Source organism: Acanthaster planci, linkage group LG01 (assembly GCF_054643075.1).
Source record: "Acanthaster planci isolate LZ-2023a linkage group LG01, COTS_SCS, whole genome shotgun sequence".
Taxonomy (NCBI): domain Eukaryota; kingdom Metazoa; phylum Echinodermata; class Asteroidea; order Valvatida; family Acanthasteridae; genus Acanthaster; species Acanthaster planci.
The window spans coordinates 20926516-20942135 of NC_141777.1; the positions used below are offsets into that span (position 1 = coordinate 20926516).

The following is a 15620-nucleotide window of genomic DNA, read 5'->3' on the forward strand; positions in this document are numbered from 1 at the left end:
AAAATGCTGAGGGGGATGGGATTAAATTTAGCCAGTAACAGCTACATGTATATCCACCCTCCAATCAACAGAGCCAAAACTGTGTTTATGCGAGTTGTACACAGGGGTGTCCACAACTCAACCATTTGCTAACTTGACTCAGGACAACTCGATCATTGAGACAACTCCACCAGTGGGACAACTCTACCGTTGACCAAGTCATCCATTAAGACGACTCAAACATTTAAGGCAAGTACATGTACATGACTGAGTTTCAGGCATGTAACAAAGAGTACAAATCATGTATTTGGAAAACTTGCGTGTCGTGTTACTCGTTGCAACTCACCTCACCGGGCATGCCGTGCATAGTGACCCAGTGACGAAGCACGCATCGAACTGAATGGTGCGCCTTGGCCGCCCTAACCAAGCAGTGCATGTCCGCAATGGTGATGTGCATGCATGCTGGCGCGCAACGCACAGTTCGCAGTTCAAAGGTGCCTCAGCTGCACCAGTGATCAGTTGCTAATCTGCCAGTATGGGAGGCAATAAATCTGTCCTCTAGTCTTTCTCTGTTGATTTGATGAAAAGGTGTGGATGACAGGGTTCTAGCCGCAGTGGGCGACGCCGCGCAGCACCACCTGGTACAGCAAATTCTCGCCCGGCACTCAGGGTTGAAATTGGCTGTGCCACCCAGCATGGATTTTCCAAAAAATGAACTGAAATACATGTATAACTGAAAATTTAAATTACCAATTCGATCGTATTTAGAGCATCAGAAAGCTTTAGGAACTGCGCTCACTATGCTTTGTAATCCAAAAATCTACCCGGCACTAAAATGGTCCTAACTAGAACACTGGTGGATGATGTCACTGTCGGACTGTAATATGTAAAGCACTAGCGCACCCATTACCAGTCAGCTTGTCTCAATGGATTTGTCCCTGCAATCAAGCTGTCTGTCCATCCATCATGTCCATCTGACAATCTGAGGCATAGACGATTGAGTTACCCCATCGGTTGAATTGTTCCAAGTCAAGTTGGCAAACAGTTGAGTTGTCTGAGCCCGGTACATAGGCTAACACCTCAAAACCTAAGGTTACATCATGTGCATGTAACCTACATGTAGAGACAGGCTAAGTTCTACAAGTTTGGTCATGTTGGCATGGTTGGTCAGCTGGAGTAGGCCCCTAGAGTACATGTACACTGTAGGCCTAGGCTATGAATGTTTAGGCTTACGCATTGTTGAATTGTGCCCAAATTTATTTATTTCCATCCAGTGTTGATCTGCCTTTGAATGAAACCTTCTCATAGGATAATCAATTCAGGAGGGGTACAACACTGTACAATAACTGAATAAGTTGCACAAGAGTCAGTGAGCACGAACATGACCTGATCGTGTCATGTGGATGAGGAATTCTCATCACCATCATGAATCATGGCGATGAAGTCTGTAGTAAAGGCCTAGTCAAACTGTTTTCAGTGCTAGATACATAACTCTGCATATAACAACCCATACTAATAAGATTTACCATCCGTTTCAGATCGCACAAGTAAGCACATCCCATTCAATCTCTCCACATAACACGACGATACGTGACCAGTGCCCCTGTCGTCCCACTGTCGGTCGTCGTTGAGAACGTAGAGCTTCACTCTTCGCCTTGTATTTGCCATTCTGACAACAAACACTGTCTCCCTATCTTTGGATTAGTGGCGACTGTAGCATACTTTAGAAAACTGAACAAAACAAGATAAAGTGAACGAACTGATACTCAAACTTCGAGATGAGCACTAACACAACAAGTGCGATCGGCCTTTACTGCGGAACCGACCGCCATCTTGGTTGATTTATGAATGACGGGTTTCCCAACTGAATCGAATGGCACGACCAATGCGTGGAGCTTTAACAACCGCGCTTCAGTGGCGCCAAAGTCAAACTGAAAGAAATACTTATTGAGAACATTATGGTACAACGGTCCATCCCTTTTTCTCATCAATTTCTCGAGCGTACAACCTCCTCTCCTAGAGGGTACGAATTGAAAGGAAAAGATTATTATTTCTATGTTACAGATTATCACAGTTTCATATTTTTAATCTATACACCTTACACTCTTTCCCCCTGCGTTTTAACTCGCAGATGAAAAATAGCAGGCACGTAAGTTTATCGGAATAATGATCATTATAAAGCACCAACGAATAAAACTAGATTGAGAGGTAGAGTCTGGAGAAAAATGATCGATGAAACGGTATAAGCTGTTCTGTGAAACATTTTATTTCTCTGCAGGGCACTAAAATTTAGACAATAAGAAACTTGCCACAAGTAAAGCATAACCCTTTTCCTAGTATCCTCCACGTTATGATTTCAATTCCTTGTTATAAGGTTCCAAGTTAACCCCCGAAAGAGCATTTTCCAAGCAAACAACTTTTTTCAGCATTACTTCCTTATTCTTTCCCAGTTATCAACAAGTGCGACACTTTAAAAAAGAAACACTAGTATGAGATGGAGTTGTGCTTATGGTGGGGTAACAGAACCATTCTCAATAAGAACAAAAAATTGAAACACGGCAGGCTACGCGGTGGGAACAAAAATGGCCTCAGCGGCATTCCCGGAAAATGAGTGGGGAATATTCTAAAATGGACGACACTATAAACGCCATCTCAATATTTTATTAGAATAAAATCTTTATCAATCTTTACCGCCTTGTGTGTATTGTATAGGCCTTTACGCTGTAATCCATTAGACTAGGCCTATAGTCAACCTAAGGTACATGTATAACCATCGTCGCCACCATGCAAAGCTCTTAACTGTATCTTTCCAGTGATGGGCAAAGCACGCCCTCGGAGCAAACTAATAAGCAATCAATGGAGGAAAGACATCAGTTCAGTGGTACATACATGTAGTACAATTCCACCTACCCACTTCCCGGATTGCCCATTCAACTCGTTTATAAGCTCAGCTACCTTGAAGAAAAGAGACTGATTGTTGGCATGAAGTCGAATTTACCATGCATTAGGGCATAGCTCATTACGTCACAGAATCCCCACTTAAACAAGCATCTATATAATACTCTTTCGTTGGCTGTAATTTTTTTCCATGTCTGTCTTTCTTTCCTTTGTATTGTATTTCATTTTGATATGTGTTTTGTTTTCTTTGTGTTCATACAATATGATTATAGGCCTGTTAAAATCAAAATCCGCATAGGCCTAAGGCCTACATTTTTAAAGTGTGATATGATGTTTTGAGGGCAGTAAAGGTCATGAGTTATACCGTCCCACACTCCCTCAAATGAGAAATAGAAAGAATCGGTCCAGGCCATGCAGTGAAATTTCAATCTGTATGTATGAAACAGCACACTCATGTTGGAGTTTGGGCGGCCTCGTCTTGACTCGGGTTTCTTGTTCTTTCTCTCTAACGGCGGGAACACGACCCAAGAAAACGAGCGTGACTTTGGTTATTAATAAAGCCGCAAAAAATAGCCAGATGGCTGACAACACCGGAGACTATGGGAAAGTTTGTAAAAATAACGCTGATAAATTTTAATTATACAGAAACAAATGCTTCTTTTCAATAACGTACAGGTACACTGCCATGGTACAAGTTGATTGTCGCTATTACTCAATGGCGTAACTACGGGAGGGGCACGGAGGCACCCCCCCCCCGAATGCCCGTGCCCCCGGGTGCCCCCCCCACGGACATAATAGCCCTTCGGTGCAGTTACGTCACTGCTGTAACTACATGTACATGTACCAGCAATAACCGATTGTGCGTTCCCGCTATTCGATCGGCCGACCCACGAACAAGAAATCGAGCCGTTTGTGAAACCGTGCGAAAACACGCCACCGAACTCATCCACAGTTATTGAAGAGCGCCCGCAAATGTCGCCCCGACTATATGCATTTCACTAAGATTTTTAACAGCCGGATCGTAACATAAAGACTATTCTGCTTAACCTCCTGAAAAAGTGTCTGGTTGCGTTGAAGGTCACTGTCAACCTTGGCAAAAATTTCGCCGTCGACAGCGAAAGGCGTTGACGCCGTTGGCCTTGCATTACCCCCGTGCAAATACAGAGAGACATGTACTGTACTAGAGTGGCTGATCAACAAGCTTTCGAAGCAGCGCCCTCTATAAAACTCTCAGGACCAGGTTCAGCATGGTCATGCGCTTTATTGTAGGCCCAAAAGCACAATTTTTTAATCCTTTCAGAATCACGTATGGATATCGGCGTAGTAGCAAAAACCAGCAATAAACAGGAGGGAAAAGGACAAGAAATAGTGAGCGAAACGAAAAAAAAAAAGGTTCACGAAAAACAAAATGCACTGTTCCATCACAGGGAGTGATCATGCATGAGATCTCAATAAATACCTTTTTGTGTAAATTCCGTAATAAAATGATTCAAAAAAAACTCAAAATCTTACAAACAGCTTGGATCATATTTATTCCCAAAGAAGTCCAGAAGAAAGCATTCGATAAGGGAAACAATTGCACATGAACACTTCGGGTACATGTACACAGCCTAATAAAAGCAACTGCGCAAGCACTAAATTTGATGTTGTTGTCAAATCATATCAAGCACCAACGATGGCATGAATATTCAACTTCCTATACTGCAGTACATAACGTTCTAGGGGTGCAGTTTCCTAACGAAAAATTGCGGCGGTGATCATGGGGGACAAAGGCGGCTTGTGGTGCGTAGCAAGCATGCACTGCGCTCTGGCTATGGACATACCAGGCATGCCAGAAAGCAGTAATTGGCCAGCACTGATGTTATAGCCCAGGCAGTTTAAACTCCTATGTCCTTCCTCCCTTCCTCTATGATCCATATGATGCAAGATATGGGGCGGAGAGAACCCCCCCACCTTTGTGTTGGTCATTGTTTGATCGGAATCTCCGGAATTCTTTAAAGACTTCTGCGGGGATGTGTTAGGTAACAATAGTCTAGAGTGTGTATAGGGATTGGATATGGGGGGGGTTACCCATTGGCCCAATATCGTGCACGGTTTCCAATGATACAACAAACTTCTTCAAGTAAGACGCTAAGACTTTAAGGGATTGTCCTTACCCGACCTGTGGCAACAAAACATTAACAAGTTTATTTTTGAAGATGGACTCATTAGTAAGATAGGGGGTTCATAAAGGGTCCCCGACTAAGCAAATTAAAGTTACCTAAGAATAACAAATATATTTCTAAACAATGCTAAAAAGCTAAGTATAAGCTAAATGATAAAATATTTCAAATGAAACTACTTGCAAAAGTTACCTCATATGTGTAACAGTGAACTGTACACAAAAAACCACCAAAAATATTAAATGGGATAATGAGGAAAAATAATGTGCAGCCAAACCAAGTACACTTGACAAAATATTGTTTTTTTCTTCGTCTCCCATACTTCATCCTTTTTTATTTACAATTGATTGTTACACTACGGCCGAACCACACTCAGAATAAAATCTGCATGCCATTAAAAAGGTAGCAGAAATGAAGAGTTTGAACTTTCAAAAAATGGAGTTTAGCGAAACCTAAATAACATGAGTTTGTTGTAAGTATCAAATGCTTCATTCCCAGAAAACCCCAGATGCCACGCATTTATATTCACAGTCGTGTTTTGCTATACCGCCGAGGAGGGGATTATGTTGGCCTTTGTTCCAGCAATAATGATGACACTATGCCATAGGCTAACTACAAGCACCTACCACTGAGCATGGTTTACCATTCAGGACAGGGAAACGTACTCTTCGTTTCCTGTGTGTTCTGTCCTCTGTGGCAAAGAAAAACCTGTCCAAAGACTTCAATGAAAGTTGATGTCCTCTTTGATGTCAAAACTAACAGGTACATTTTGTTCCGGCGATTTTTTGGACTTCAAAAAGGAATAACAATTTTTTAAGCGCGAGAATTAGTTAGCTTCAGGCTCAAATTACACCACAGCAGCCTGCATACTTTGTCACTGGGATTTCCCAAGTTAGGGGTTTGCTATCCAACAGGCTATAGGAGTATTTACGTGAAGTGAATTGTCATTGGTTTCGCGAAGGCCACTGCCTTATCACCGTTGACATTTTCAACCAACATTTTCGCCAGGATCTCTTCCTCAACACGTTGGGACTGAGAGGCCCTGTGGCCCGTCCTATCTTTAGCGGACCGTGTATTCATGTCTAGTACTTTTTTGTGCGACTGCACGATTTGTGTGTCACACACACACGCGCCACGGTTAGGTAACTCAAGTTTGATTGTCGGCTTTGAAACATGGACCCAAGTTTGGACATCTTTCCGAGACACGATATCATTTCGAAATACTTTATAACGTATAATTAGGAAACATTCTTTCCTGGACACGATATCAGAGGATGACGTCTTTCCGAGATAGGGTTATCGGGGAAAGAAGTAAAACTGAAAAATCTCCATGTGCCATCTTCCCAAGATCACTTATCCGTCATGGAAATGCGGAAACTCGGAAGTTTGATAATTGCTGTCTACACAAGGCGTTATAGATCACAGGACAAAGGTTGGGTTGGCAGGTACATTTCCAAGAAGTCCAAAATGTATCATCCCTCTAAAATAGCCAGTGCACAGTAACATTTGTAAAACATTAAAATAAATGAGAATAACGTAATGAACTTATGAACACTGATTGCAAAAAATGGTATGCAACAATAAGAGTTCCCTTAATTTAATACATTCCCTTTGGCAGATCGTATAAGAACACCGTTTATGTTTTCATGAGAAATGTAGGGTAATTGCTCCCCATTGTGCAATAAATGACTCAGCACTTTCACTAAGAGAAGTTGAACTTCTCATCCCCGCTCAACATGATTTGATTGGATAGTGTAGTCTTCGCTCCATTAGGAACCAGTTTCAAGGGAACTCCTTTGCAAATGTTTTGTGAGTCAATTTGCTTCGATTTTACATTCAAATGAAGTATGAACCGATCTTTAAAGCTGGCTGCGCCGCTGCACAGATCAAAGTTGCCCTGGATGTATATCCCTTCATACAATCAATGTCCATTTTAGGCGAAGTGCAATGCACTATTTGAACACCACAATGGCCTCCATTAGTATGACCATCTCACGTGAATGAGCTGCTGCACTTCCACTATCTGCCTCGCCTGGTCAGGGGCCTTAGGATCCATTTATTGGTGTTGTAGGCGTTCGTGCTTCCTTGATCTCGAATGCGCTGTCTTCTTCCTCCTCTTCATCCCTAGACTTCCTTCCCTCTCGCCCCGCCCGGCGTCTCTCGATGATAACCACGTACAGTCGGTACACTTGGAGCAAGAAGAGAATGCCGTTCTTGGCCGTGAAGAATATCATTGTTTGGCCAAAGTTCTGGACGGTAAACATGATGTAGAGGCGCGCAGTCAGGTAAGGCCCGTCTTGCATGACGACGCTAACCATGAGGGCCCACATCTCCGTCTCGCAGCAGGCGGCGATGCTGGTGATGGGGTTCCGTGCGGAGGGGCTGGGGCCCACCACCCTGGTCTTCTTCTGCTTGGTGGCCGTCAGCCCTAAGGTGAACTGCAGCAGGCTCCAGGCCCAGATGCCCAGGATGATATAGATCAGGAGGTAGTCGCAGGCCGTCTCCTCCAGCTTCACCGTCTCCGTCACGAACTCCAGCATGTCGGCGGCCATGCCTGTCAGGGCCAGGAGAAGCTGGGACAACTGGTCGCGAGTGAGGGCCCCCTTGGGACCCAGCCACCTTCCGCCGATGAGAACCAACATCATCGTTTGCTGGAAGACGAGAGCGTAATGGCGGGCTTCGTCGTATGTCGTCTGCAAAGATTGAACAAACAGCAAATAAAATAAGCCCCGGTCTTTCTAAATATCTCACAGCAGTGAATGGATATACAGTAATTTTCTCCTAAAACAAAGACACCTAAGGAGACTGATATTAATGAGAGCTTTCTCGGTGGCTAACAATCAATTGTTTATTTGTGAATAGGTTTTTCAATGTAAGCCTTGTTATGTTTTGTACTTAAAGGAGGAGCAGTATGGTACATGAAGATCACTTTAACGGATCCCTTTGATAAATTCAAATTTGTAGCCAAGATAAATATTACGATTCGGAGATGAGTAATCGCTTTCAAGTCAAACGTCATGCTTCGTTAGAAGGATTATGATCACGGGGATCGTTCGGAGTTTGCTGAGTGGGAGTCGCTAACAGAAAAGATCAGTTGCTACCAGCTTATTAAATTTACCCTCAGGTTACACGGGAACAGGGGCGTGATCTGACGACGGTAAAGTAAGAAGTTTTTGGAGTCAGGTCGGCGGAGTTTTTTGGTTTTTTTTCTTGCCTTCAAGCTCTGCGCGAGTTCCAAATTCCTCCCACACAGACCGACATGTTCATTGCTCAGGGTTCTCACTCCTATCTTATTATGTGGATTTTCCAACTCGTTAATCTGGGTATTCTTCCCGGATTTCATGCAATCATACTAACAACTTTTTATCACATTATGATGCACCTGATCGAGTACTCCGTTAGACATATCAACCTCACTGTTGTCCACGTAATCGATGCTGCCATTCTGGCCGACACAAACGTCGTTGAAATCGACAAAGCAGCGACCGTTTTCGGACATGTCGAGCCGGAACTGACGATAGTCCATGGCGTAGGACTCCAGTAGCACAATGGGAGGGACAATCCACAGCAAGTACAGGAAAACGCTGGGCAGAAACCTGTAAAGAAATTATGACAATCGAGAAAAACATTAAGGTTGGAACTATTCCTTCAATCTTAGGACTCCCTATCCACAAGAGTTGTAACGAGTCACTGATTTTTGTTACTCGTGTAGGGTCGAGCCCTTACAATGTAGTGACTGGAGTCGAGTCATTAAAAGGAAAAAAGTAGAGTCAGCTCGAAGCAACTCGAGTCACAAAAATCTGAACACAATAAGAAAAATAAAATCAAGACATAAAAATCCATGTTTGTATTTTTTTTAATTTACCTCTGGGTTTCTACATGGTCACACGACGTCTTACTAACGGTGACAGTAACACATGTCACGAACATTATAACCGGCACTCTACGTCATTGCAAATCTTTTTTTTTTTTTGGCAAAGATGTTTGATTTTATTTTGGGGGCTCGAGTCCTATATTAACTGTTACTCGAGTCTGGTCCTCTGATGCGGGATTCGAGTTGATTCGACTCATTTGCTCGCGGTGACTCGATTCAAGTCGAGTTATTTACCTGTTGGGGCTAGAGCCAAGTCGAGTTATTGACTCAGTCCTTACAGATCTCAGTTAACTGGCTGTGACACGCATGCACCCTTATGATATGAGTTTTGCATACAGTCGCTATCTCTGGAACGGAAATTTCAGCACAATACAAACACTTCACGAATGGTAGTGATGGGCCCGACGCACCAAATTCTCATTAGTGCCTGCTCTTCTTACGTCAAAGTCACATTTTGCTCCACTGGCTGGTAAAACTATGGCTAGCCGTCAGTACACATGCAAAGAAAATATTTCACTTTCCACTAAATGCTATATGAAAATACCACCCTCTTTAACACAGAAATAGGGTTTATGTACATCTTGAGGTAAAATCCGACACTAACAAAAGGTTACATTTTCTACAAACATTGGCCACCAATATACGAATAATGTATAGGGGCCTATTTTGGGGCTAAAATGACGCTGAGCACAGGCACGATGTGAGCCAAGATAGAGTAAAATCAGCCATTAAATAATAAAATTTCATATGCGTGCTATACAAACCCTAGATACTACCAACGTCAATCAATCTTCTATAAGTCACGTGTTAATGTGAGCCAACTTGGGAGGGGGACAAGAGAAACTAATTTTGTCCCAACCAATGTAGCGCTGCAGCCGCTGGTCAAATTCTGAATAGAAAAACAAAAATCAAGAATATTTGCAAAGCTGAGATTGGACTGAGTGGGATTGACTCCTAAACGAGTACATGCACGACATACACCTTTCAATATTTGGCGGCGCTTTACAAAGAAAAATTCACCAAAGTTGTCCACCCACGTGATAACAATGTGCAGGTCATAGGAAAAGGACTGTCATTGTGCATAGCATTCATTCCCGATACTCAAATTCGGACCCTCGTCAGATGTACATGAAAGGATACGTGGGCTGACCAGCACGTATCAGTCATCTGTGTATAATAACAGTCGCGTTAAATCTTCCCAGAAGGCCATTGCAGAAACCTCTGCATATCAGCAGAAGAGTAACATACCTGGGGTGAAATTTCACTTTTTTCAAGGGGCACTGGAAGCAAGTGAAGTATTGTTCGTAGATAGGCTATGCGCATTTCAAAATTACAAATTAGGGTTCTGGAGGAGGGGGGTTGAATTCCGCTGGGGGGGGGGTAGTGTCCCCACAAAGATGTGGGCGCAAAGTTGCAGTTGGCTCTGGTCATTACATAAGCCAGAATATATGCGCATGATAAATGGAGAGACCTGAATACGATAACAGTCGAGAACGTCAAAACATCATGCAGTCGGCCCCCTTGACTGAAAATTACCACGGTGCATAGACTCCTCGTTATATGCGTGACCGGCTTCTTTCTTTCTTTCCACATTTAAATGGCTAACCTAATTAGAATCCCTCAAATCATCCTGACGCAAAAGACTCTTTATCTATAATGCAAATTTTGTGTGTGTGTTTAAAGTACCTATATCTGATCTTTTCAGACCATTCACCAAAGTGGAACTGTAGCTGCGGTCGTTAAACAGTACCAACTGGATCAGCATTTGCCATACTCCACAAATGCATGAGAACAAATGTTATATACAAAGGAGAACAATTGCAATACATTGCCTTTTGCGGTTGACTTATGAAATGTGCGTTCGAATTCATTTGCTCGAATTTGCGCAAGCGATTCATATTGAAAAAAAAACAGATAAATTGCAAATTTCGCCTTCGTAGGAAATAAATCTAAGAAAAATCTAAGAAACAAATAATTTGACATATAATTATTGGAATTTGAAAGGGATTATTGATCAACGCCTCTTGAACCGTCGGGGGAGGGGGCCATGCACCACTCTCCCCACCCCATGCACCACTCTCCCTACCCCCCCCTTCTCGTTTGGCATGTGGAAAAAGTAAGACAAAATACAAAATTTGGATTAAGTTTCAAAGCAAAACGGTCGTAGCAGACCATAACTATGTCAAAGTAATTCCCTTTCAGCTTATGCGGCAATGAAAATAGTGCCTCTGCGTGAGGCCTTCGTGGGAAAAATGGCGTTCGGATAACAGCCTCGCTTTCTAATTATTAGCGTTGCTACTTTTTTCATTTAGCAAAGATTCTGCCAAACTCTTTCGAATTGTTAGCGTTGTTGCTTTTTTCATTTAGCAAAGATTCTGCCAAACTCTGGCCTCTAATTATTGAAGTCTTGGAATACAATGTAAAAGCTAGTGGTAGGTTTATCTAATCTAAGTATCCTAACATAACATGGCCGCAGCACAGTATGAGAATCTCCATAATAAAATTAATAATTAATATGGCCAGGCTATTGCCCTAATAATCGCCTTCTTTGAAACCCATATGGTACTCGACGATGCGTATGATGTCAGGATTGTAAATTTACAAAGTTGATTTTCGGATGGCCTCCCTTGGAATGTTCCCTGGTGTCATTTGTCCTCGTTAATTGTCTCCAACAGATCACCCGACACCTCTCTATCAACATATTAAATAACCGTGGCTTATCGTGTGGTCTGTCATCTACCAGTGGTTGGTATGTATGGGTTTCGTGGGAATTTAGAATCTTCTAGTGCTAAAGACTACTATAGATCTATCTGAACTACAGTCTGAACCAGCTGAGTATACATAAGAAAAATCAGTTTTGCAACCAACGCTCGTGAGTGCCTTGAAAGGAGATGAAAACACACCAGTTTCTACGTTGTGGCCTATTCATTTTCAATTTACCCAATGGCAAGGCAAAATGCAGTAATAATGGCATGACCAACATTAGCATGCGCCGTAATGTCAGTAGCCAATACATTGCGAGAATTAAAAAACAGTTGCCTAGTGTCTGGTTAAGCCTCATCCTGCAACAGCATTGGGGAAACAGAAGAAAGGATACAACATTTAAGAGTGCCAATTTTTGGTCCGTTTTCCCCCGCTTTTCAAATTTCCACGGACGGGCAAGTCACCCCCAGCCCACATCTAGAAAAAAATTCAGTCCGCTTGTTGGAGTTACTACTGTTATTTGATCATTTGATTTTTTTTTTTGGTAGATCTTTTGCTTTGGCGAGTGGCTGATACCAATTACCAGCAACATATGGTTATCAGGAACCTATTATGCAAATATGGTCTTCATTGTTTTTTGTCCGATGTCGTCTAAAAAGTGATTCGCCTGAATAAACATTTTATTAAAGACTTCATCTTATTGAAATTATTAACTTCACAAAATGTACTTACAGTGTGTGTCATGGGACAATAAGCTATATAATTCTGGCCGTATAGAGCCTGAAAGTAAACGGTCACGCCGCGAGCTTATGGAATTCTCGTCCTATCACCTGCGACAGTTAATGGCAGAATTATTCCTCACTGAAACTAATCTAAGAAACATTGACATAAGAATTTTGCATTTGTGTTCCTCAAGTAATATTTTGGAAAATCACCTGGAGATAGGTAGGGGGCCTAAACAACGAGTATCGTTCCTAGGACTCTTCGTTCATGCGCGTTTGTTTTCACTTAATTAAGGAGCTTACGTGAAAACGAGATTGTAAAACATAGCAAATATTTATGTACTTGCAGTCGATGGTTTCTAGATTCATTCGAGTTGACCTGGCGCCATTCTTCAGCAACAGTTAGATTAAACTTTAGAAACGCAGATTACCGTATTCCTTTAAGTTCATTTCCATGTTAATAGTAAAATACTTCAAATATTTTGATCCGTTTCTATTTTAGCTTTTACTGCAAGACTGCCATTCAATATAATGTCATAATTGTTCATCTGCGTACGAGACCACTGAATTGCACAGGTCTTCATGTATATATATTTCGGAAGTGAGAGGTCAAATTTTGGGATAACATTTCTCTTTCAGTTTAGGTAATTTTTCAGTATGTATAAATTTGTATGCCAGCAAATATTTTACAAACTCCTTTTTCTGAGGTGATGTTTTAAGAAGTAAACGCACGGAAAAAATGACGAATTCTAAAATTGTTGCACGTTATTTTTCCTATTCAAGGGTTCCAGAAGCGCGCCACCAGGGGTCAACTTTCAGGCTCTGTTACGGCTCTATTAGCCAAGCCAATGGCCGTCGATAACGAAAATAAATTATGACGTCTTATCTAGGGTGCCCTGTCTGACGTGCACACGCCCTTTGAATAGTTTTTTAAAATTAAAACATCAAAATAGTCAATGTTGGCAAAAGTTGAGTCCCAAAATAAAACCACTGTCCTACTGAATTTTACCTGAACATACTTATACACAAACGTTCTACGCTACTAGATTTGCATCTGACGACTTCATTACGAAAGCTCACAAAGTTCTCTGTTTCTATGAATTATTGGCCATTGGGATCAAATTTCATACAAAAATGCTGGAAGGCTTCCAGCCACCTGCATAATATTAGCTAGACAGCCTGTGGTGCCAGAAGCGTGTAAGTAATTTACCACAGACTGAAACAAACTCCCTCTCATACCACTGAGAAGGAAGGGATACAGCTGAATAGAGGACACACCTAGGTAGACTCTATCGGCAACTTCAAAATGAATGAGCGAGAGAAGATTCCAAGTCAGTGACGAAACAAAATTCGCAAAGGGGAGCATATTATTACAACAGAAAGCCATCACGACTAATGATTAATACATGTGTACGACAGATGTGTGAACGGTGATTCTGAAGTATCCCTGGAAATGAAAATGCAACAATCTGCACAAGGCACATAGAACAATAGACAATGTTTACACCGATGCATTTTAAACTAGACTTGCTGTATCGGATGCCCTACCATTTCCACTCAGCGTGTTTGTTCACCTTCAGCGTCACGAAAGCCTCAAGGAGGGACACGGCCACTAGACACTCGGCCAGGTAGAACCACCGGATCTCCGTGATGTTGACCAACGCGATCACCGCGAGCGTGCCGTGCGCCCCGAAGAGCAGCCTCACGAAGATGGCTTTGGACTTTGAGAGAATCGTCATCCTTGCTGTCTAAAACGGAGGCGGTGTCAGGATGCCCGTATACTTCAGACTGCTGGTCAAGCAATGAGAATAATTGAGTTTGAATCTGTATTATCTCTTGTCTTGATAATGTTTAGTCTAGTTGAAGTGTGGGGCTAAAGTAAGCGATCTTTGGACTTGCCGCTCGACGTGACGCCAGAAGGGAATTAACCGCGTCAGGTGGCGCTCAGTGATGCCGTTCAAGCATAGCACATCAACCGAAACCGGTCGTTACGGTGGCCAATAAGGGACATTTCTTGTGTGGTTCACCGCACTCTCGCAAGCCAAGTCTTTCAGTGAGTGTATGAATTATGTATTTTGTTTTGTAGTAGCGGCTCGCAGTTGTAACCACCAGTGTGATACCAACATTTATTATACCTTTAGGCCCGTTACGAAAGGCAGCGATTTGCATCTGGTAGTGGCGGGCCGACGTGGTGTCATGTGGGTGCAAATGTACCCACTGAGAAGCCACTTGCACCCACGTTTGCACCCACAAAAAATTTTCACATATTACGACAGGGCGATCAACCTTTTCGGTTTACGATTCCGCATCGTACCCCAGGATCACTATGCACCCACACAATTCTGCCTTGCCCCACACTTGCATCCACAGCTACCGAGGTCTGGCACAGCCACTTGCAGTTGGTATGCCATTACTGAAAAGTGGCATGCACATGTACGTGTAATGTAATAAAAAAGAGATACCTTGCTCAGGATTCCAGTAAGCTGTCAGCCACTTTTCTAGTAGCGTAGACTTAATCTGGAATCTGTTCCAGTCTGCACTGGCACAGCATACCCTATAGGTGCTCACTTTCCTGAGAAGGCAGCAATATATTCTTGAGGGGGAGCTCGGCAGGTTAACCCTGCCTACAGCAATATATGCTCCATTTTGGAGTGCCGCTTTGCTTATTACTTGATTTAAAAAAATTAGGCCACCTATCAAAACCTTCCACGATATCCTACCTCTGTTCATGCGGAAAAGCTTGGTTTAGTTGCTGTATACACAGGGGCCGTCCCCTTGGCCGTGAAAAAAATATTCGAGCCGGTCCCCGAGTAAGGCCCGTTGAACTGTGTACAAAAATCTTCCAGATGTGAGTCCCAAGTGATTGTTCACATCAGGCCTGCACTTATCAATGGAAATGCACTCCAAGGACCCTTTCAGTGGGGTGGGACCCCTTTGATGTTTGTGGCATGGGCTGACCACAGAGACACATGTCTAGACATGCATTCCAATTCAGCTCTGCTCATAGCCAGTCAGATCTTTGGTTGCACCCCACTCCACCCACCCACACCCCCAGCACCTAAAAAAATTCAATGCCATTTCTTTACTTTGGGAGTTTGGAGGACATCCATGTAGCAACTTTGAACCATTTACAACAGCTTTTGGGTCAAAACAAATACAATTAACACAGTTGTAATACCACGTACTTTCCAAAATGGAGCGTCTAACTGGCACCAAGGAAATCAGAGGAAACAATGCCGTGTAGGATGGTACTGATGATTTCATCATGCCTTTTCTCCTTAA

General features: G+C 42.7%; 2 protein-coding genes across 3 annotated transcripts in view; both read right to left on the reverse strand.

Moving 5' to 3' along the window:
- Positions 1 to 1839, reverse strand: part of LOC110989732 (serine/threonine-protein phosphatase 4 regulatory subunit 3-like) — a 28223-nt gene extending 26384 nt beyond the window's left edge. For both annotated transcript variants that reach the window (XM_022254313.2, XM_022254312.2), the window contains exon 1: positions 1506 to 1839. In XM_022254313.2, coding sequence (XP_022110005.1) covers positions 1506 to 1647 — 142 coding nt within the window. In that variant the 5' untranslated portion in view covers positions 1648 to 1839. The remainder of the gene's footprint in view (positions 1 to 1505) is intronic.
- A 2571-nt stretch (positions 1840 to 4410) lies between these two features.
- LOC110989720 (transmembrane protein 26-like) lies at positions 4411 to 15185 on the reverse strand. Its single transcript, XM_022254295.2, has 3 exons — positions 13887 to 15185; positions 8422 to 8635; positions 4411 to 7732 (listed from the first exon to the last, which is right to left on the reverse strand). Exons 1-3 carry the CDS (start codon positions 14075 to 14077, stop codon positions 7085 to 7087), a joined length of 1053 nt encoding a protein of 350 aa, XP_022109987.1. The 5' UTR covers positions 14078 to 15185; the 3' UTR covers positions 4411 to 7084.
- Between the last annotated feature and the right edge of the window lie 435 nt (positions 15186 to 15620).